General features: G+C 32.5%; 1 protein-coding gene across 1 annotated transcript; it reads right to left on the bottom strand.

The window, feature by feature from the left end:
- Positions 1-2,609: 2,609 nt before the first annotated feature.
- Positions 2,610-20,839, bottom strand: LOC135127720 (putative uncharacterized protein DDB_G0271606). Its single transcript, XM_064054287.1, has 5 exons — positions 20,714-20,839; positions 7,775-7,861; positions 7,187-7,281; positions 6,462-6,624; positions 2,610-6,399 (listed from the first exon to the last, which is right to left on the bottom strand). Exons 1-5 carry the CDS (start codon positions 20,732-20,734, stop codon positions 2,959-2,961), a joined length of 3,807 nt encoding a protein of 1,268 aa, XP_063910357.1. The 5' UTR covers positions 20,735-20,839; the 3' UTR covers positions 2,610-2,958.
- Positions 20,840-22,502: the final 1,663 nt, after the last annotated feature.

Genomic DNA, 22,502 nt, shown 5'->3' with positions numbered 1-22,502 from the left:
ATGTAAGCTTTATGTACTTGTTATGCCTTATGTCCATTGTGAATGGGTAGTTACACTCAGTTCTTCTTTCAAACACCTTCCCATTTCTCTCATTCTCTCTATTTCTTCATAATACTTGTCTCTTTCGTTCAAAACATGTTTTCCCCCTTCCTTTCTTATTTCTTTCCAACATTCTTGCAATATTTTACAATCACCTCTCTCACTAAACTTCTCTTCAAATTCAGCCGCCCTTTTACCCGCTTCCACTCTCATTTTCTTCATTTTTGTTTCTTTTCTCTAGGCGTATACTTTTTCAATCCCAATGTCCATTTTAAGTATTTTTCTTGCACTCTCTCTGTTTCTTCATATTCCCTCCATCTCCAAATCTCAGCTCCGTACATAAATACACTTTAGATCAAACTATCAAACATCATCATTCTTTTATAACCATGTCCAAATTTTCTCTCTCCTGTTCCCCATACTATTCCTATCACTTTATGATCTATCTGAGTTATTGCTGTCTGTGCTTTTCTGAACATTTCATATATATTTCTTTGATAAGTTGCAAACAATGCGGGGCTGAGTGAGCATCCCTGTCTCACTCCTCTATTTGTATAAAAACTCTCTCTCTCTATTCCATTCACTCTCTTCTTACGTACTGTTTCTTCATATATTTCTTTCATTTTCGTTACCAGGTACGCATCTACTCCCTTTCTCTTCAAATACTCCCACGTCTTCTCCCTATTCACGCTATCAAACGCTGCTTCGAAATCTATGAACAATGCCTACATTCGTCCACCCTCTTTCCTTATTTCTCTTCCCACTAAATGCCGCAGGATGTACACATTGTCCATAGTACCTCTTCCTTTCGTGAACCCTGCCTGACCGTCTGGTAACATACCCCTTGCTTCCATAATCTTTCATAACCTCTCATCTATTATCATTGCGTATATCTTGTACGCAGTATTGAGCAGGGTGATCCCTCGGTAGTTCTTCACATCACTTTTTTTCCCCTTTTTAAATAATGGGATTATTATACCTTCTTTCCACTGCCGAGAAAACCCTTTTCCCTTCCAAACTCCATCTACACTTCCCATATCCTTTCTTTCACTCCTGTCCAGAAGATCCACGCTTCGTTCTGGATTCCATTCCCTCCTGGTGTCTTTCCTCTTTTCAATCTGTCTTCCTATTTCATCTTCTGTTATTTCCGAACCTGTCCACATTTCTTCCGTCGTTGTGATTCCTTTATTTATTGCAGCATTTTTCTTCACAACCTCCCAGTGATTCCATAAAGTGTCTTTTCCATTCATGTATTTTGATTTTCCTACCGACTTTAGTCTTCTTTCTCCGTTCCTTGTTTATATATCTCCATACTTTTTCTTCTGTTTTCAGGGACTTTATTGTCTTCTCTTCTTCTTCTTCTCCTCGTTTTTTTCGTTTTCCTTCTTCACATTTTCTCCTACAATTCTCTCTAGCCTTTAAGTACTCTTCTTTCCTTCCCCTGTTATTCTTCCATTTTCTTAATTCTTCGCTTGCTTTTCCCATCAACTCACTATATTTTCCGTTTCATCCATTATTCCTCCCTTGCCATATATATATCTTGTTTTTTCCGTTAGTTCTTCAATTAAGTTGATCAGTTCTGCTATCATAGCTTCTATATTTTCTTTTACTTCGAATTTATTTTTTTCTAATCTACTTCTATATCTTTGAATTCCCTCTTCATCCCACATTCTTTTTCCTATTTTTTTTCTTTCGGTCCTTCTCTCTTGTTTTTCGTACTCTTGTTCTTTTCCTTTGATTTTTATTTCTAGTGGCATGTGGTCTCTATTTCTTCACACGCCTCTTCGTTGGCAATCCCATAGTCTATAATTGATTCTCCCCTAGCTCCTACCCCCTAATTACGTCCATTCTCCTTCTTCATCTCCTTCTTCCACAATATTTTCCTTTCTTTGTTATTTAATTTGTCTTTTGATCCTCTTTTCCCTCCCTTTCCTTTATCTATTATTCTTGTCCCCTTATCGCCCAGTGTTGCGTTAAAATCCCCTCCTATAAGTATTTTTTCATCTCCTTTTTCTTTTGTTTTTCGCAAACCAGACAACTTTTACGCCTGATGCAGCATTTTATCCTTTCGAGGTACATTAATTAAAAAAAAAAAAATCAAATTTTCTTAAGCTTCCATATTAAACCAGGGTCTGTGTTCAGTGGCGCCTCTAGCGGTCGCGCCAAAAATAACGGAAAGTAAATGTATCCAAATCTTTAACGCCGTTGGCATTGACAGTCGTTTGTCCTTATCTAGCTCCGTGGTATTTACCTATTTGTGCTTGTGTGTATTGTTGGTTGCCTATATGCAACAATGTAAATAAAATACGTAACAATTTGGTCCGTTGTCGTAAGATTAATTATACATTTAATATAAGCTCCAATTTAGAAGAAAAAACTGATTACATCATTTGGTTCGTAACAACGATCATGGTACTTCATTTTTCAAAAACGAAACTTTCAGTTTGTTTCACAGATTTGCTTGTACCAAAGGATCCTGCACATGACTTTACAAGATAATTTTAAAATAAAACCATTGGATACAAGATTAAACTCATTTTTATTTATATTCAGATATATACACTTCATCATTTAACGTACACAATACACGTTAAAATCACACTCAGTATATTCAGCAGCAGTTCTTAAAACTAAAACAGACTGTTGACTAAAAACAATTAAATACCTAAACACTAGCATTAAAATAATAAATACTACATTTTTGTAGGACTAAAATAAATGACACATGAGACATGAAATCCAATGAAAGAACGATGAATGAGAAGAAAGCTGTAGACTACCCTGAGGAACGTCTAGTAAACGGTAACCAAAAAGCAAAACGTGTACGATGATGAAAACCTTCCCTAGAAATGAACTCTGTTAATGCTAAAACGAAAAATATACATCCATGGCATTCAAATATCACTGAAACGAAGACCACTATGGTTGTTCCCGGATAACAGGCTTCCCGTTCTCGTCGATCTCCTGGGATGGTCTTAGTGGGGGTTTGAACCCATATTCCACCCTCAAGTTGGAGTTGAAGTTGGAACGGGCATTTCTGTACTTGATGGGGGAGTTCTGGTCAGCGTCTTGCAGTCTAGGTGGAGACAAACCTATATAGTCGTCTGGTTGGATGGTGTAGTACACGTTTTTGCTACTAAAACTGTTGTGTTGATCACAGTTGTGCGCTGGGGGCAGGTAACCGTTGTTTTCTTGTAATTGGGGTTGTGGAGATAGGTACTGATTCGAACGAGTACTACTTTGGAGGAAAGTCTGGTCTATTTGGAGTTGGCCTTGTAGTTGCTGTTCTTGGAGTTGCAGCCCTTGCTGTCTCTGGTCTACTTGGAGCTGTCCTTGTAATTGTTGTCCTTGGAATTGTTGGCCTTGGAATTGTAGCCCTTGCTGTCTTTGCAGCTGCAACCCTTGTAACTTCTGTGGTCCTTGCTGTTGGTAATCGTTGATAGTTTTAACAGCCACGCCGTATCTCTGGGATGGTTGTACCAGTTGTGGTGCGGAAAGAGTGCTTAAAGGAGCCGGTTGGACGGTTTTACCCAACGTTACAGCGTAAACTTGGGCTACAGGTACAGGGACTTCGATTCCCACGGGATACGGTCTGTCGATATAATGTGGTACGTGTTTTTCGACGATTCTGTCAACCGGTACTTGTTTCTCTATGTACTGTGGTACCGGCACTTTTTTCTCGACGATTTTCTCAACAGGATAGGGTACTTTCACTTCAACTGGTACTTTAACGGTGACCGGGTACGGTTGTTTCACGATTTTTTCCACAACTCTGTCCACAGGGTATGGTTGAGCTACAGGTACTTGCACCGGATATGGCCTATCAACGTACTTGGTGACTTCCACGGGAACATGTACTTGTTTCTCAACGATTTTCTCAACTGGGTAGGGCTGAGGAACGTGGATACGTTTCTCAACAAACTCGGTTACTTTGACAGGTTTTTCAACGATTTTTTCCACTTGTACTGGATAAGGTACACGTCTTTCCACAGCTACCGGTACTTGCACTGGAACATGCACTGGTACTCCGACGGGATAAGGCTCTTTGACTATTTTCGTTACTTGTACAGGTTTTTCTACAATTTTTGTTTGTACGACAGGGTATGGTACTTTTCTTTCGACAACCTTTTCAATTATAAGCGGGGAAGGAGTACTACTGACTTGTTGTATGGTAACTTGGTGTTGGATTCCTTGTGCTTGTTGCTGGTCGATTTCGATAAAGTTTTCTTTGAGTGAGGATTCGGGAAGTTGTTGTTGTCGCAACTGTGCGCCTCCGCCTACTTGCTGTTGATATGCTTGTTGCAGTTGTTCCAATTGGATCTCGCCGCTTTGTTGTTGTCCTAATTGTTGACGGAATTGGACACTGTCGCCTTGTTCTAATTGCTGCTGTTGTCCTAATTGTTGACGGAATTGGACATTGTCACCTTGTTCTAACTGTTGTTGTTCTAACTGTTGACGGAATTGAACACTCTCGCCTTGTTCTAATTGCTGCTGTTGTCCTAATTGTTGACGGAATTGGACATTGTCACCTTGTTCTAACTGTTGTTGTTGTTGTTGTTGTTGTTCTAATTGTTGACGGAATTGAGCACTGTCACTTTGTTCTAGTTGTTGCTGTAATTGTTGCTGCAATTGTTGTTGTTGTTCTAATTGTTGCTGGAACTGCTGTTCTAACTGTTGCTGTTGTTTTAGCTGTTGTTGCTGTCCTAATTGTTGCTGCTGTTCTAATTGTTGACGGAATTGAACAGAGTCACGTTGTTCAGATTTTTGTTCCGGGAAAGCTAGAAGCGTTTTACCTAATTCAATATTTTCGACGGCTTTCTCTTGCAAGTTTCCGGATTGACTCTGTCTTGTGGACACTTGTTCAATCGAACCTAAAGCACTAGGATTCTGTTCATATTCGAATTTCCCTAAGTAGAACGGCAAACTTTTTTGAACTTCAACAACAACGTTGTTGCTTTGGCCACTACTTTGGAGTTTCTGGTTGCTTTCAACGCTTTGTAATTGGATGCTTGTGGCTACGTTTTGGCTATTTTCGGCCTGTTGCAACTGAATTCTGCTGTTTTCGTTACCTTGTAGTTGAATTCCGGCTGTAATAGGTGCCAAAAAGTTGGTACTAATTGGTCTGGGAGTGACCAAAAGAGCGGAAGGTTCGGTCACACTATAAGATTTCGTAGAAACGGTTTCTACAGTGTTGGCAGTGGTAGAATAAATCTGTTCTCTACCTTGTCCCAAATTCAAATAGTTTTCGGTACTTGAAAGGATCTTTTCGTCAAACTCGGGAACTATAATAGGTTCGTTGATCAAGCTTCTTGCAGTACTAACTTCCACAAGGTTCTGATCAGCTGCGATTGCTCTAGCAGTGCTCGTCTCAATATTAGTTTCAATCTTCTGGTCAGCTGCTCCATTAATGTTCAACACGTCTTGTCCCGAAACTAAATTCCTTGTATTTTCGATAAGTATATGAGGAGAGTCTTGAATTTGCACGTTGTACGTAGGTCTCCTCCTCCCCAAAAGATTGAGCCTAGAGCCGAAACCACCAAGACTGACTTGAGATTGTTGGATCAGCTGTTGCTGGTTGCTTCGTTGAAGCAATTCACCCTCAATTCCAGACGACTGCTGGCTGATAACCAAGTTATCTTGAATCGATTTACCGCTATCTTGAATCAGGTTACCCTGAAGAGCAAGACTTTGTGGTTGAGACAAATCCTGTTGCTGCCGAGAAATTTGTTGAAGATTCAACTGCGACAAATCCTGTTGTTGAACTTGGTGCGAAATTTCTTGTCCTAGTTGCACTTGTTCGAGCTGAGGTTGAGCCAATCTTGGCTCTACATTGGGAACCTGTTGGTGTGAAATCTCCTGTCTGAGCAAAATTTGTTCGACTTGAGGCTGCGCCAGTCTTTGCTGGACGCTCCCTTGACCAAACTGTTGTTGTTGAGCGCTTTCCTGAATCAAATTTTGCTGAGATTGTCTACCGCTGGCTTCAACCACGATGGAGTCGGACTGGTCGGATGCGATCTGTTGCGACTGCAGTTGGCTCTGTTGGATTTGGGAGATCTGCTGGGTTTGTTGGGGTTGTTGTACCGTGATTTGCTGGGGTTGTTGTACCGTGATTTGTTGCGGTTGTTGCACGACGATTTCTTGTGGTTGTTGCACCACGATGTGTTGAGGTTGTTCAACTTGTTGCTGTTGAACGACGACTTGCGGTTGCTCTACCACAACTTGTTGAGGTTGTTGTTGTTCGACAACGATTTGAAGTGGTTGCTTTTGTGGGGCTGGAGCTGTTTTTCCGTCTCTGGTGGACAGTTTGCTGGTGATGGTTTGGGTGACGTGTTGTTTAGGTTGTACAGAGTGCGGAGTGAACTTGAAAAGAACGCAAATTAGAAACGTCGGACGAATTGCTAGAGGGTACAAGTAATAAGTACCTTGTTGGACGCCAAAGCTTTTACAGCCTCTACACCTAATAACAGTTGAGTTCTTGTTCTACTGTGTGGTCCCACATTGCTGTATTCAATGAAAGGATGGTAACCCCAATCGTCGGCGTAGTATTGGACGTTGTGGGTGGAGTCGATGCCTTGTACGTAGTACCTATAATTAGACAATTTTTAATCAATTAAGCAGCGGATGTTGATAGTGAAGAGAAAATCAAATAAAGATAAATTAGTGTGGAGATGAAGCTGATAGGGTTTTTCTGGAGTGGCGACTAGCAATGTTCCGATGAACAATTATTTCTAGTTGAGTGGATACCCGGTTGTGTGAAAGGTAAAAAGTAAAGTTTTCGAAGATGCTTAAATGGGTTTATTGCAGAAATCAGTGACTTACGTTTCTAATTTGTATCATCTGAGGCCAACTTGGCTAATAGAGCGAAATTGTTAGAGCTTGCGGCTAATCTAGAAATGTGGTAAAACAAGAGGATTCTCGGACAACCGCAGGTGATTCTAATGCAATGAAAATAAAATGGAGCACACACGCAGCTTGCAATTTAGCAAATAAGATACGTGCTGTAATTGCTGTCATTATTTACTTATGCTTTGTCATGTCAACCACGTTTTAATAAAGAAGTCATTATCTCGAAAGGTAACAACTTCAAGAGAAACCGTGTTACTGATATGTAATTATGATGACGCGAAAAGTGTCTTCATTGTTATACCTTCCAAGAGCGTATATTCCATCTCGGGTTTCGAGTTTTCCATGCGATGTTCCTTTGTCGTCTATGTTGTAGCCATATTCGTATTTGGGAGGGTTCTAGAAGAAAAAGTGTTGTCGTGAGTGAAATTAATTTATTACACTACGCTACATAAACACCATAATACACATCTGTCCACTAGCAGACGATGAAAGTGTATCTAACACCAGTGCATCTATAACCTACACGAACTTGCAAAGAAAGTGCTAAAAACGAATGTCCACGAATAACTAAAACTTGTAGGCTTTCGATCAACTTTTCTGAAGGAAAAATCCGAAGGATATTAGCACCAAAACGAAATGAACCTCATTTATCAAACTTCAACCATTTCTTGCGGAATTTCAAAAAACGGCAACGAGGTCGATGCTACTTACTGGAGTGATTGATAATCCACAACATCCGTTTTCAGAGTTCTTGTTTATTTATGATTTATTATAATCGGTGCTTAAGCATTGATCGTGTGAATGAAAATTATTATAATTAATTGGCTAATTCATCAAGATAAGGACAGGAAATTTAGCGTTACTAATTTAACAAATTGTGTTCACTTACTTTGTCCGCAGGTTCTGCAGGCTTGACGTATCCCGGAGGAGCCTCTGCATTTGCATGTAGAAACGTTAATATCAATATTGACGTAACCTGGAAAAACAAGAGCGTTACCACGAATATAAAAACTAGAGCTTGAGTTTTTTTAATGTCAACTCTGTCGAAATAGTTCTATTAATAAATCAGATTTTGGGGGTCAATGTTAGTGCGTTTATTTATGGTCAAACAACATTCGTCTAGTAAAGGCTAATTAATGCGACTTACGCTTAATTAGCATTAACTTAATTATAATTAACGTGATTACGAGACTTGAACTTGATTCTTAACAGCTTTCTTAAACGCAATGTCATTGATAAGGTGTTACCAAATTCATTTAACATTCATATGGAATTTAAACAAGTGAGTCGTAGACTACGCCTTCTGCCCACGCGCACAGTATGAAAATGATGTTAAGAATATACTTAACATCTTTATTTCATGGACTACTAAATGACTGTTTTCTACTGAAATAAATTTTTAACAACTCAGCACAGAACAATAAAATGTGGGAATTCTGGAACGAATTTTTGTGCAGAGAAACCGCAACAAATATTTTGTCGGCGAGTTCAGTCGTCATTTATCAAGAAATCAAAAAAAGAAAAATCATAAAGCGTTTTTGTCGGGGCTTTTGACGTCGGCGCCTTCCATTCAAACGCATTTGGATGTTAATTTAAGCAAACGAAGCCAACCGGCAAATAAAATTTTATTGATCATCAAGCGATTTCTTCGGATTTGTTGTATATTTTACTTTCATCTTAACAACGACAACGTTAAATTCCAGTCCAACTTGAACAACATTTTCACTACTTGTAATTAACCATGTAAGCAGACCGTCATTGTTCAGATTTTTTCACACATCGAAAGTCTGACAAAGTTCACTTTTCATTTTATAGCCGTCCCCACAATTAAGCACACTTCCCACCAGCAGTACCGATGTAGGTTACATGATATCAACACACTTTTTAATATCATTAGTTGAAACGAAAACATAAATAACCGAAAAAACACCAGCCGTGCATCCATCTAATTCCGTTAATTAAGTTTTGGTACTGCGGTAATTATACCCAAAATACGCGTTTTCTAAAGATTTTTTGCCGAGTTCGATTTTTCCCGAATTTCGTTCTCAACCAATTAGGTGTCCGGAAGTCCGCAGTTATGTGAATCGCTTGGTTTAATTATTGTGATCATGTGCACTAGGACAACCTAGATAAACACCTATGTTTCAACGGGTACTGATTTGCATGTGGTACCGGATGCACCGCAGACCTCTTTAGGTGAGCTTTTGATGGCGGTTAACGACTAATTAATTAGCATTCTGTGGCTTTAGTTACGACAGCTAACCATCAAGACGTTTTTGCGCGCCTCTGGTACTACTTACCAACCGTGTAAACAAACCTCTAAAATGCCACTACTTTTGGGGTTCACGTGCGACTTTCTCGCTCGGATTACGCTAATTTATCACAAATTAATTTAACAGATTCTGGCTTAGGCGTCATGTGATCCGAATGAAAGTACTCCCACTGGCCTACAAATAACGCGTAACATTAACTGAATATAAATGAACTGGAAAGATAAACACTAATTTGCAAGAAATAAGTTCATCTGCGCTAATTGAAATCGATTAGCCAAGATTGAGAAAATTGCTGATTAGTTTGCGTGGAATTTACGGCGAGGTACTACAGACACAATGCGCCAAGTCGAGTGAACGTGCGAGTCTATGAGTGATGGTTTTTAACTCGCTCATCATCTTAAAAGTGAAGTCGTACTTTCATTTTTTCACAAAAACACGTCTTTCTTTTTAGCTCGGTGTGATAGAAGGTACTCGGGTGAAGTGAAGGTTGCGATTAGCTCTTTGAACTTGAACTTGAGTGCCTTGGCACGGTTCTGCAATGGAGCGTGGGTTGGGTGATGCAATTTTTTAATTGGGAATGCTCGTGGAGTGACATTATTTTTGACGGATTTTTTGGGGATTTTTCCATATTTTTAGAAATCATTTTGTTTTTTATTCAGGCTGTGTTTTAAAGTCAGTTTATTCAAAAATTTTAAAATTTATAAACCATAAAGGGAGGACCACCCTAAGTGTACAAAAGAGTCTACTTTTTTTTAAATAAAACAAGTCTGAAATATGGACGTCCTAAATTTTGGAAATTGTAAAAGCGTAGAAGAAGTATTTTTATGTGAAACTCTGTATTCAGAATTTTTTGTATTTTGTTGTAACTGTGCTCTTCTTATCTATTTGTGGGCTGTTATTATAATCGCCTGAAGATGGTCATCATAAAAAAATATTTAAAAAATCACGGACATATATACAGAGTTTCAAATTTGATGAATGATAAAATTTATCTGTTTAAACCCTCCAAAAATTTGGTGACGTCATCCTAAAATTTTGACAAGAAAAATTCACTTGAAACATACGCAAAGCAAGCTTCTCTGTCCCTATTGTTAGTTCGTTCAAGTTATAGGTGTTTATCACAAAAAATACTGTTTCAAATATAATTTATTGTTTAAAAAAATCCATTTTCGTTCGAAGATCAGAACGCTTTATCTAAATAACTTTAGACTTTTTTTACAAGTTATAATTTAAGAATCACAAATAAAAAACAGTTAAAAAAAATCCAAAATGAAAAAAATAACAATTTCTAGTAACACTAGAAATTTGGTATAAAATTTGTAAATTCTTACAATTATGGATTAAGTTGAAAAAATCATACTTTACATAGTTAATATTAATATTATTAAAAAAAACTTATTCAAAATTTTCGTAGATAAATCCTGTTTAAATTTTATAAAATATATAATATGTTTCTATACTTGAATTTTTTAATCCTTTATTATTTTCTACTTTAAATACCTAAATTATGCGTCAACATTTTACAATTTCTGAGATCTTTAAACGTATGAAGGTTATTGTAAACATAGTAAATCGCTAATCAAAACTGATCTATTCACTTGTTCCTTTGATAATAATTTTACTCGTAATTAACTCTATATTCAGGACCTTTTTCTTTATTTTTTACGACTAGTTTCATCTAGTAACTAGGCATCTTCAGGCCTTCATAAAAACAAGAATTAAAAACTATTACAATCTTGAAAAAAAAAAGTTTTATTCCGTAAACTGCTGAAGAAACTGGTCGTAAAAATAATTAAAATGATCCGGAATATAAAATTGGATATTTAAAAAAAACCAAGTAAATAAAGTTAGAACAGGAAAATTTATCTGTTTATTATACCCTCTTACACAATCTTCTTTATCCCTATTTTTATTTTTATTTAAGGGGCTTATCACAAAAATAGAAATTTTGGGGAGTTTACTTTTATTATTTAATAACTGTGTTTGGATGTGCTTCATGGGCGAGGAACGTTCTGTTTAAGTAATTTTGGACATTTTTTTTTCTTTATAAGTTATAATTAAAAAATCACATCGAGTTATCTCATATTTAACAATGAATTAAAAAATATATCAAAAATGTTATAGATGTTATCAAAGTAATTTAACAACTACATAATAATATACAGGATGTCTCAATAATCTGATTACAAATTTTTCGACACAGTCTGACGGAACGTACACAGATCTATTAGGGTTTTCAAAATAAATGCTTTTATTAGTACAACTTAATTATACAGGGTGATTCAATTTGTAAATTGTGGCTTCCCTGGCATGAAATTTATTTTTAAAATAATTATAGTGCATTACTTTTATTTGTCGAACCAAAGAAATGTTGCCAACATCTTTATTTTAAAAATAAATTTCATTGCCTACTAGAAGGCACTCTAAACTTGTGATTGAACTAATTTTCTTTAGAAGTCGATTTTAATTTAGTTCGTGTTGCTAATTTTTTTATAAAGGGTGAAAAAAAAGTACCGATAGGTTCGATTGTACGTTGTTAAGAAAGTTGTGAAGAATTCGAAAAAACGGTTAAAAATTTCGGGAACCAAATTTTCTTAAAAGAGTGGATCATCTGCCAAAATCAGTCTTATTTTAACAAGTACTAGCCCCGCCCACCCACCCTTATTTTATTAAAAGATATGTCATTTGCAAAAATCAGTCTTATGGTAGCAAGTACTACTAAATGATTCAGTTTTTCGATTTTTAACTTTCGAATTTTTCAATTTCTCGCTTTTTAAATTTTCAATTTTTTGACCTGTGTTTCGATTTTTTATTTCTCTGGGCAACTGAAAAAGCTTTCGATTTTTTAATTTTACAATTTTGGCAGTTTTCCTATTTCTCAAATATTTGATTTTTAAAAATATCGTGAAAATAGATGTTTATTTTTAAAATTTTATTTTTATTTATTTATTCAACGGGATACCCCTTATGATACATACAATTAATGGTAATTGAAACAAAAAGATGCAGAAGGACATATAAATTAACAATAACACAAAAATAAATAAAAGTTAACTTAAAAAAAAATTCAAAAATTTTCGAATTTTGATTTTTTGTGATCGACTTTTTGGAAGGGAGTAAAAAGTAACTTTGATCAGCGATTGCCATGTTTACCGTAACTTTAAAACATCAGAAAATTTTGTTTCTAATTTTCAATTTTTGGATTTTTCGATTTTTCGAAATTTCGGTACGAATAAATTTTAATTTGAGAACATAAAAATGAAAAAAATCCAAAATTGTAAAGTTAAAACTTGAAAAATCAAAAGATTGGAATTAAGAACTGCAAAATGTCAATGTATCAAATGAAATATTCAAAAGTTGAAAAATCTAAAAACCAAAAAAAATGAAAACTGGAATTTTGAATTCGATTTTATAAGATTTGGTTTTCTTTTTTCAATTTTTCGATATTTCAGTTTTTGATTTTCCGATTAAACAGCTGTACAATTTTCCGATTTCTCATTTATCCAATTTTTCAATTTGTCAGTTTTTGATTTAGCCTTTATTTTCTTAGAAGAATAAGTCATCTGCCAAAATCAGTCTTATCTAGGTAAGTACTAGCCCCCCGCCCACCCTCCCTGATTTTCTTAGAGGATATGTCATTTTCTAGAATCAGTCTCATGTTGACAAGTACTAGCTAGATTTTTCAAAATTTTAGTTAAAAAATTGAAAAATGACAAATCGTGAAAAGGAAAAATTTTAACTTGAGAACTTGAAAAATTAAACATGAAAAAATTCAAAACAATGAAATATTCAAAAGTTGAAAAATCTAAAAACTAAAAAAAATTAAAACTGGAATTTTGAATTCGATTTTATAAGATTTTTTTTTTCAATTTTTCGTTATTGCAGTTTTTGATTTTCCGATTTCTCATGTATCGAATTTTTCAATTTGCAAGTTTTTGATTTTTAAGTGTTTTTAATTTTTAGTACTAGCCCCAGCCAGAAGTGACTTCTGCGGCCCAAAATCTTCATGGAAGTATTTAGTTAAATTTCAAAAATCGTCACTAATTATTTAACTTAAATTTGATGTTTAATATTTTCAAGAATGTAGGGATTTTTTAACTTATTTTTCGAGTTTTTCAAAACCTTTTTTGATCACCCTGTATATCAATATTTTGTGCGTTCAAAAGGATCAAATTTTCGTGTGTAACTTTTAAACGGAATATCCTATCTTCTGATTTTTTAAATTGGATATAAGGGGAGAATCTAGAAACAAAAGATGTGAAAGACGTAGTGCGTAGTTTGATTAGTTAAACGTCAATTTGTATCAATAACAGTGGCATTTATCAAAACATTATTAAACTACGCCCTACGTCTTTCACATCTTTTGTATCCAGAGTCTCCCCTTGCCTCAATTTTAAAAAATTATACTGAAACTGACAATAATTTTAGCCTGAAAATCTAAATGAGTTTCCAAACTATTTGAAAACTTTTTTTTAATCTTCTATCATTAGATTTTGGGACATTCTGTATTACAACGACAGGACACTTTCAGAAAATATGTAATAAATGGGATATCAATCTATAAATACAATTTTATCGAAAACAAATTTTACTTTGTAAGGTTGATGAATTTCCATACAAATTAATTTTGTACATCGATTAAAGCTCTAGAAGCTCAAATTACTGCGGCGGATAAAAATTACAGATATTATGTATAATTAAAAATCATGTTTTTAATTGGCGGAACGTCAAGTTATGAAAATAAACGACGTGTAAAAAGCAATTCTTGGACAGCTAAAAGATAAAATGTTTTTAAGGTTCTCATTAATTCAATTTTTATTATTTTTCTTTATATTCTTCTTTCCAATTTAAACAAAAAACGGTTGTTTTATTTTTGAAAGTTTATAAACACTTTTGACATATTTACAAGGAAACTGTACAGGTTTCTTTAAATTTTATGTAGGAAATTTTGCTTCGGTCGCTGTTGTTAACTAAGCTAATATAATTTGTCTATTTTTAGCAAGCGTTAAGAAAGTTTCAATCTCCACATTTTAAAAATATGTTAATGGCTATTTAGGAAATATTCACAAAAATCACTTAAGAGTTATCTGGTCGAAAGTCGTACATTGCATAACTCTAAAAGTGATTTATGGCGACTTCAAACCACAATGAGGCACCAAATTACCCTTCACTTGCGACTAACAAAATTGTTCATATTCCATTGATAAAAAAATAGGGCACGTCACACTTCACACATTCACTTCAGAAAGTTGTTCAATCCTCATATCTCTCTAACACTGGAACCTTTATTTTGGAATTTGGAAAATTAAAAAACCAAACCTCACTTAATCCAAAACTGCAGACCCATTACATAAAAAATAAGAAATCTAAGACGAATCCTTTTCGCGTTAAGATAGGTTAAGTTCCAATCAAAATGTAAATTTTTCGAAATAAACCGAAATCTAGAACAGCGAACTCTTCAAACAAGAAAAACAAGATTAGTTTTTCACGCGATGGCCGTCACCTTGAACTTTTACTTTCGTGCGTGAGCCAGTTGGGAAATCGTCCGTAAAAACTGCACTTTTCTCTAGTTTTCTTGTGCAACGCTTTATTTTATCTAAATGTCAGAAGAAACTGCTACATTTTCATGGGTGGAGTGTGGTGATAGTTGATAAACCTTGCGATGGGTGGGATCTGGGGCACTGGACACAAGAAATACCAGAATTTGGTGTGATAATGTCAGTAAGCACGAATTTTGAAATGGCAATTATTAACTTAAGTACTTAAATTGTTGTAATTGCAGCTGGAATTTTTTAATTAGTCGTAACTAACCTTACGGTGCTCCAAATTCGGTGTAGGCGATTTGGGTTTCTCTGATTGTGATCTTTGGGTTGCGATTTTTTCAGCTTTGAGGTTTTATTCATCGATAATTATTAATTAGTCGTGTTAATTAAAGTTATAGGAGAATGTAAATCTTGTTGATGGACTTTCCCTTTCACTGTTTTTTCGATTTTGCTTATTTCTTTGTCAAAATTTATTGCATGAAAATTAAAAATAAACTTGGTCACTTGGTTAATATTCTCGACCGTTCTAGAGTCACGCGGAAGTGCTACTAAATTGCAGAAAAATTCTCGATGGTAGCAGGCAGTGGCATGACCAAGAATGCAGATGATGGTTAAAAAAAATAAATCTCGGTGAATCGAGTTATGTTAAAGTCGTGCTCTGATTGTTGTAATACTGGTTAAGAGTATTTACACATTCGAAAGAATAAGCAATTAGTTTGTTATGTAAAAGTACTCTTATTTTTTGTCGCTTTAATTTCTTAGCCCGTTGGTGGTTTAGATAAATTTGATAACGTTCGAGGAGAAAGGATGGAGAATAGAATGTTGTTTGGGATATCTCTCCTTAAATGTAATACGGCAGTATTGTTATATATTGCTGTAATTATTTTAATTTAATTAGTTTTGTAATTAATTTGGATATTGTAATTTAATTTTTGTTAATTGATTATGTTGAATCATTTTGAAAGTAAGCAGAGATTAATTTTTGACAAATTATTATTGTTTTTTTGCAAGTCAGTTTAATTTCATTTATCTCCTAAAATAAGCATCGACAGCAAATTTACCGAAATAAAATTCTAAAAAAAGATCTATATTATTTTTGATTTTTGAAAATACGTAATTTTTGTGTATTAATTTTAAAACTTGTTCATTCTCGACGAAAACATCGACTTTTATTGAAGAGAGTTGAACTTCATTATCAAAATTACTTTAACACGAATAAATTAATTTAAGAAAATATATACGTGTTCTATTTAATTATATCCGAAAACAGGATCGTAGACGAAAATATATTGACGATTTTTTACTGTATATTACGTCTTCTTCAGTAATATTTAAAAAAGCAAAGAACATTGAACTTATATGATATATGCATAAGAATATAATAATAGAATTATATAAATATCTAAGAATAGTAAAAATCAAATTGTTGAATAATTTTGAAACTTGAGGACGAAAAGTAAGCAGAGATTATTTTTTGACAAATTATTATTGTCTTTTTGCAAGTCTGTTTAATTACATTTATTTCCTAAAACAAGCATTGAGATTAAATTTACCAAAAAAAAAAACAAGTTTGCAAAAAAAAGGATGCTTAAAGTATAATTTTAATTAAAATTTCCATAAACTCGTAATATATTTGATATAGACTGTAAGATTTATGTAAATATATTTTTGTTAAAAGTCATCAATTTGGCAAACGATTATTTGAGCAATTAGATCAATATAAAAAAATACTATTGAAAATACCTAATTTTTCTGTATTAAGTTTAAAATTTGTTCACTGCTGATGAAAACATCGACTTTTATTGAAGACAGTTGAACTTCATCATCAAAATTACTTTAACACAAATAAATTAATTTAAAAAAATATATACGCGTTCTATTTAATTATCTCTGAAAACAGGATCGTAGACGAAAATATATTGACGATTATTTACTGGATATTACGTCTTCTTCAGTAATATTTAAAAAAGCAAAGAACACTGAACTTACATGATATATGCGTAAGAATATAATATAAAATTATATAAATATCTAAGAATGGTCAAAATCAAATTGTTGAATAATTTTGAAACTTGAGGACGAAAAGTAAGCAGAGAGTATTTTTTGACAAATTACAAGAATCTCATAATATATTTGATATAGATTGTAAGATTTATGTAAATATATTTTTGTTAAAAGTCATCAATTTGGCAAACGATTATTTGAGCAATTAGATCAATATAAAAAAAGATTATTGAAAATACCTAATTTTTCTGTATTAAGTTTAAAACTTGTTCACTGCTGATGAAAACATCGACTTTTATTGAAGACAATTGAACTTCATCATCAAAATTACTTTAACACAAATAAATTAATTTAAAAAAATATATACGCGTTCAATTTAATTATATCTGAAAACAGGATCGTAGACGAAAATATATTGACCATTATTTACTGGATATTACGTCTTCTTAAGTAATATTTAAAAAAGCAAAGAACACTGAACTTATATGATATATGCATAAGAATATAATGATAAAATTATATAAATATCTAAGAATAGTCAAAATCAAATTGTTGAATAATTTTGAAACTTGAGGACGAAAAGTAAGCAGAAAGTATTTTTTGACAAATTATTATTGTCCTTTTACAAGTCTGTTTAATTGCATTTATTTCCTAAAACAAGCATTGAGATTTAATTTATCAAAAAAAAAAAAACATTTTTACAAAAAAAAGGATGTTTAAAGTGTAATATGAATTAAAATTTCAAGAATCTCATAATATATTTGATATAGATTGTAAGATTTATGTAAATATATTTTTGTTAAAAGTCATCAAATTGGAAAACGATTATTTGAGCAATTAGATCAATATAAAAAAAAAGATTATTGAAAATACCTAATTTTTCTGTATTAAGTTTAAAACTTGTTCACTGCTGATGAAAACATCGACTTTTATTGAAAACAGTTGAACTTCATCATCACAATTAATTTAACACAAATAAATTAATTTAAAAAAATATATACGCGTTCTATTTAATTATATCTGAAAACAGGATCGTAGACGAAAATATTATGACGATTATTTACTGGATATTACGTCTTCTTCAGTAATATTTAAAAAAAACAAAGAAGACTAAACTTATAAATATATGCATACGAATATAATGATAAAATTATATAAATATCTAAGAATAGTTAAAATCAAATTGAAGAATAATTTTGAAACTTGAGGACGAAAAGTAAGTAGAGATTATTTTTTGACAAATTATTATTATTGTCCTTTTGCAAGTCTGTTTAATTGCATTTATTTCCTAAAACAAGCATTGAGATTAAATTTACCAAAAAAAAAAAAAAACAATTTTACAAAAAAAAAAGAATGTTTAGAGTGTAATATGAATTAAAATTTCAAAAATCTCGAGATATATTTGATATAGATTGTAAGATTTATGTAAATATATTTAAAAGTCATCAAATTGGTAAACGATTATTTGAGCAATTAGATCAATATAAAAAAAAGATTATTGAAAATACCTAATTTTTCTTTATTAAGTTTGAAACTTGTTCACTGCTGATGAAAACATCGACTTTTATTGAAGACAGTTGAACTTCATCATCAAAATTACTTTAACACAAATAAATTAATTTAAAAAAATATATACGCGTTCTATTTAATTATATCTGAAAACAGGATCGTAGACGAAAATATTATGCCGCGTATTTACTGAATATTACGTCTTTTTCAGTACTTTTTAAAAAAGCAAAGAACACTGAACTTACATGATATATGCATAAGAATATAATGATAAAATTATATAAATATCTAAGAATAGTTAAAATCAAATTGAAGAATAATTTTGAAACTTGAGGACGAAAAGTAAGTAGAGATTATTTTTTGACAAATTATTATTATTGTCCTTTTGCAAGTCTGTTTAATTGCATTTATTTCCTAAAACAAGCATTGAGATTAAATTTACCAAAAAAAAAAAAAAACAATTTTACAAAAAAAAAAAGAATGTTTAGAGTGTAATATGAATTAAAATTTCAAAAATCTCGAGATATATTTGATATAGATTGTAAGATTTATGTAAATATATTTAAAAGTCATCAAATTGGTAAACGATTATTTGAGCAATTAGATCAATATAAAAAAAAGATTATTGAAAATACCTAATTTTTCTTTATTAAGTTTGAAACTTGTTCACTGCTGATGAAAACATCGACTTTTATTGAAGACAGTTGAACTTCATCATCAAAATTACTTTAACACAAATAAATTAATTTAAAAAAATATATACGCGTTCTATTTAATTATATCTGAAAACAGGATCGTAGACGAAAATATTATGCCGCGTATTTACTGAATATTACGTCTTTTTCAGTACTTTTTAAAAAAGCAAAGAACACTGAACTTACATGATATATGCATAAGAATATAATGATAAAATTATATAAATATCTAAGAATAGTTAAAATCAAATTGTTGAACAATTTTGAAATTTGAAGACGAAAAGTAAGCAGAGATTATTTTTTGACAAATTATTTTTGTCCTTTTGCAAGTCTGTTTAATTGCATTTATTTCCTAAAACAAGCATTGAGAGTAAATTTACGAAAAAAAATCTGCAAAAACGGTTATTCAAGGATTAAAAAAAATTAAATTTAACACTCAAGATACGTAATTTTTCTGTATTAATTTTAAAATTTGTTCAGTGTTTACAAAAACATCAACTTTTGCTGAAGACAATTAGACTTGGTTATCAAATGTACTTTAACAAAAAATATGATTAATGTTATCTATGGAATTTAAACAATTTTTTGTGTATTAATGTAAAATGTTTTAATTTAATTGACATAACTAGTTCAGAAAAACTGCAATGGCCTCAAATAAAAACCACATAATTACATAAACAGTTATTCATATAACTCGTATCCAGAATACAACTTTCATTTAAGACTTTGATTTTTTAGCGAGGCGTAGCCGGGGTGGACAATTGTTCGAGTCCGCAAAATAATTTTTGCAATGCATACAATTTTAACTATAACATAATTTCAAAAAATTAACATGGTAACATTATCCCAAAATACTGCTATGTAAATATTTTTAACAGATTTTGCAGTTTATCTTAATGATTACACAAGCTTCTTCAAAAATTTTGATACAATTGTTTGACCATTTACAGAAAATTAACCAAAATTGTTTATGTATTCATTCCAGAACATTGATGACGCGTCACCTGAAGAAATTATTAAATTATTACTTTCTGACAAGTACTTCCAGAGTTTCGATCTTTTTTGTGCTTCATTAATATGTTTTATTTTTAGCAGTGATTACAAAAAATGTAGAAACTATATAGAAATTTATATATTATTTACCTCCATCAATAACTGATTGAATCACGTAAAAAAATAAATTAAAAATACACTTCTTCATAAATCCTTGCATGCAAATAATATTATATACTTTGAGTAACAAAATAATTCTCTTGGAAAAATTCCTGTGTTCACAATTAACACAGATAATTTAAATGCTGTAATGTCAAAATAAAATATGCACATTTTCTTGTCGATTCGAAAAGATACAACCAAATTTTATTAATAAGTTTTTGAAATAAAAAGTGGTCATTACTTTCCAATTAAAATATGTGGCATACTATGTGACTGTAATTACAATATATGTAAATTAAAAAAAATGCCGGTGCCACATTAAACTCCTGTTGTAAATTTCGCATTTTACCTCTTCACGTCGTCGTAATTTTATTCTTCGGACACCGAATCGGACACATTTTACACACATGCAAGTAGAACTCGACGAATGTTATTTCAGCTGTTCTACTTTTTTTTAATTTTAGTTTTACTAACATCAATTTCTTCTACAAACCCGCGCCTCCGACTCCAACCATTTTCCATTTTTTCGATTTTCGAAAAAACGCCAACTTCTCTCTGATTATTTCGTCTTACAAACAATACCGCAATTATACGTCGACCCATCCGCTCCGCAAATACAAGGTGAAGGTTGTGTTAAATTCACACTCACCTGCACCGACAGCAGCAGCATTTCTCTTAAGTCCACTTCACACTGAGCAGAGAACTATCACTAACAACTAGATACTAGTCGAAACCGAGACTGAAGCTGCAGAAGTTGCAGAGAGATGTGTATGCTCTCCGCGACTGATCTCTTTTAGAAATGTATCAGAATTTCATCTGATTCCTTACACAAGTCCTTTCACCTGCCCTGCCCATGTTCCAAACAAGTAATTGCACGCAATACAGGGTCCAACCTGGACCGTATATCAATTTGATAACACTACGTGAACTTGTTTTCTGACATTTATGCAAAAATGTTATGTCCGAGCAGACGGCAGTGTAATTGCTTTTGCGGTGCAGGCACGGCTTCCTAATTCGTGCTTTATGCCGATATTGAGGTTATTGATGGTTTTTATGTAAGAGTCGGGTACAGGTGGAATTTTTGCGGGCCGATCCTGATATAATTATGCATGCAGAAAAGTTTGCCGCACTTGTTATTTAAATTGCTGTTTTTGGGTTGCACTTTGGAGTGGAATTCAAATTAAGGCTTATCTTATCGTGATTGCTACTAACCGTGGCAATTTAAGATTATTATGTAGTATGTAAAATAAATGTACAGTTTTATTTCACCAATATTGAAATACTTACATGTTGGATTTGACTACTGACATACTAAATTTTTTATAGATATGTGTGTATAATAAGTGTTTTGGGTTTCGAATTATTACTTCTTTTAATGCTTGTGATGTTTGTCATAAAAAAATTAAATAAAAACTTACACTATCAAACTTTGTGGTTTACCTAATTGATTACATAAAACCATTCTACGAAATTTTGGGAAAATACTGAACCTCATTTAGGATTACACGTTACTACGTAATTAAAGTTTGTTGTTATTAATTCATTCATTCCGGAAACGTGATGACATCATCTCAAAAAAAAGTATTGAATAATCTGTACCACAAACACATTTTGTTCGTTTTTCATTAATAAAACAAAAAGTTAACGTAAGAGAAAATATCAGTCAGTAGTGGATTTCAGGTTTCCTAAAATGATTTTATATTTGTCTTAAAATTAGGTTATAATTAGGCAATTCTGGAAAAATTGAAGAAGTTTTCGAAAAAATGAGGCCGAAAGTAACTTCTAGAAATCTAAATTTACAAAAAAAGGTGGCTAAAAATCCAGCAAAAATTCTAAGATACAGATTTAAACGTGTGGATTCGAAAAATATAGCGCCTCGGAGAAAGCGTTTCTGTTTGAAATTGATTTTTTTAAAAAGTCCTAAAATTTGACAGATCTTATATGGGTAATTTTGGAAAAAAAGAATTTTGAAGAAATGAATCCGAAAGTAACTTCATAAAGTCAAGAAGTATAGAAAACCTCTTTAGTTTAAATTATGCTTTTGAAAGAATTGTCTGAAAATTTACTAAAAATTTTGAAATATAGATCTCAACGTACTGATTCGAAAAGTATAGCTTGTTTATGGCCCAGGAACAAAAGTTTCCAAAAAGTAGTTTTAAAATAGGGTTTTTTGAAATCTTAAAATTTGACGCAACTCCTAGGGGCGATTTTGGAAAAATGGTAGGAATTTTCCAAGAAAAGAGTCCGAAGGTACCGTCTTAAAGTCAAAATCTATAAAAAAAATTCTTTAGAAAATTTTCGAATGTGGTTGAAAAAAGGTCGAAATTTTCATAAAGCGGAGGGAATGTGGAAACATTGCGTTTTTTAGAGTTGTCTGAGAATTCACAAAAAATTTTGAGATGTAGATCTCGACGTATTGATTCTAAAAATATAGCATA

The sequence above is a fragment of the Zophobas morio genome, unplaced genomic scaffold (genome assembly GCF_036711695.1).
Source record: "Zophobas morio isolate AGI-343-1 ecotype UQ-CSIRO unplaced genomic scaffold, CSIRO_AGI_Zmor_V1 ptg000012l, whole genome shotgun sequence".
NCBI lineage: Eukaryota > Metazoa > Arthropoda > Insecta > Coleoptera > Tenebrionidae > Zophobas > Zophobas morio.
This window is presented reverse-complemented; position numbering and strand designations above follow the sequence as displayed.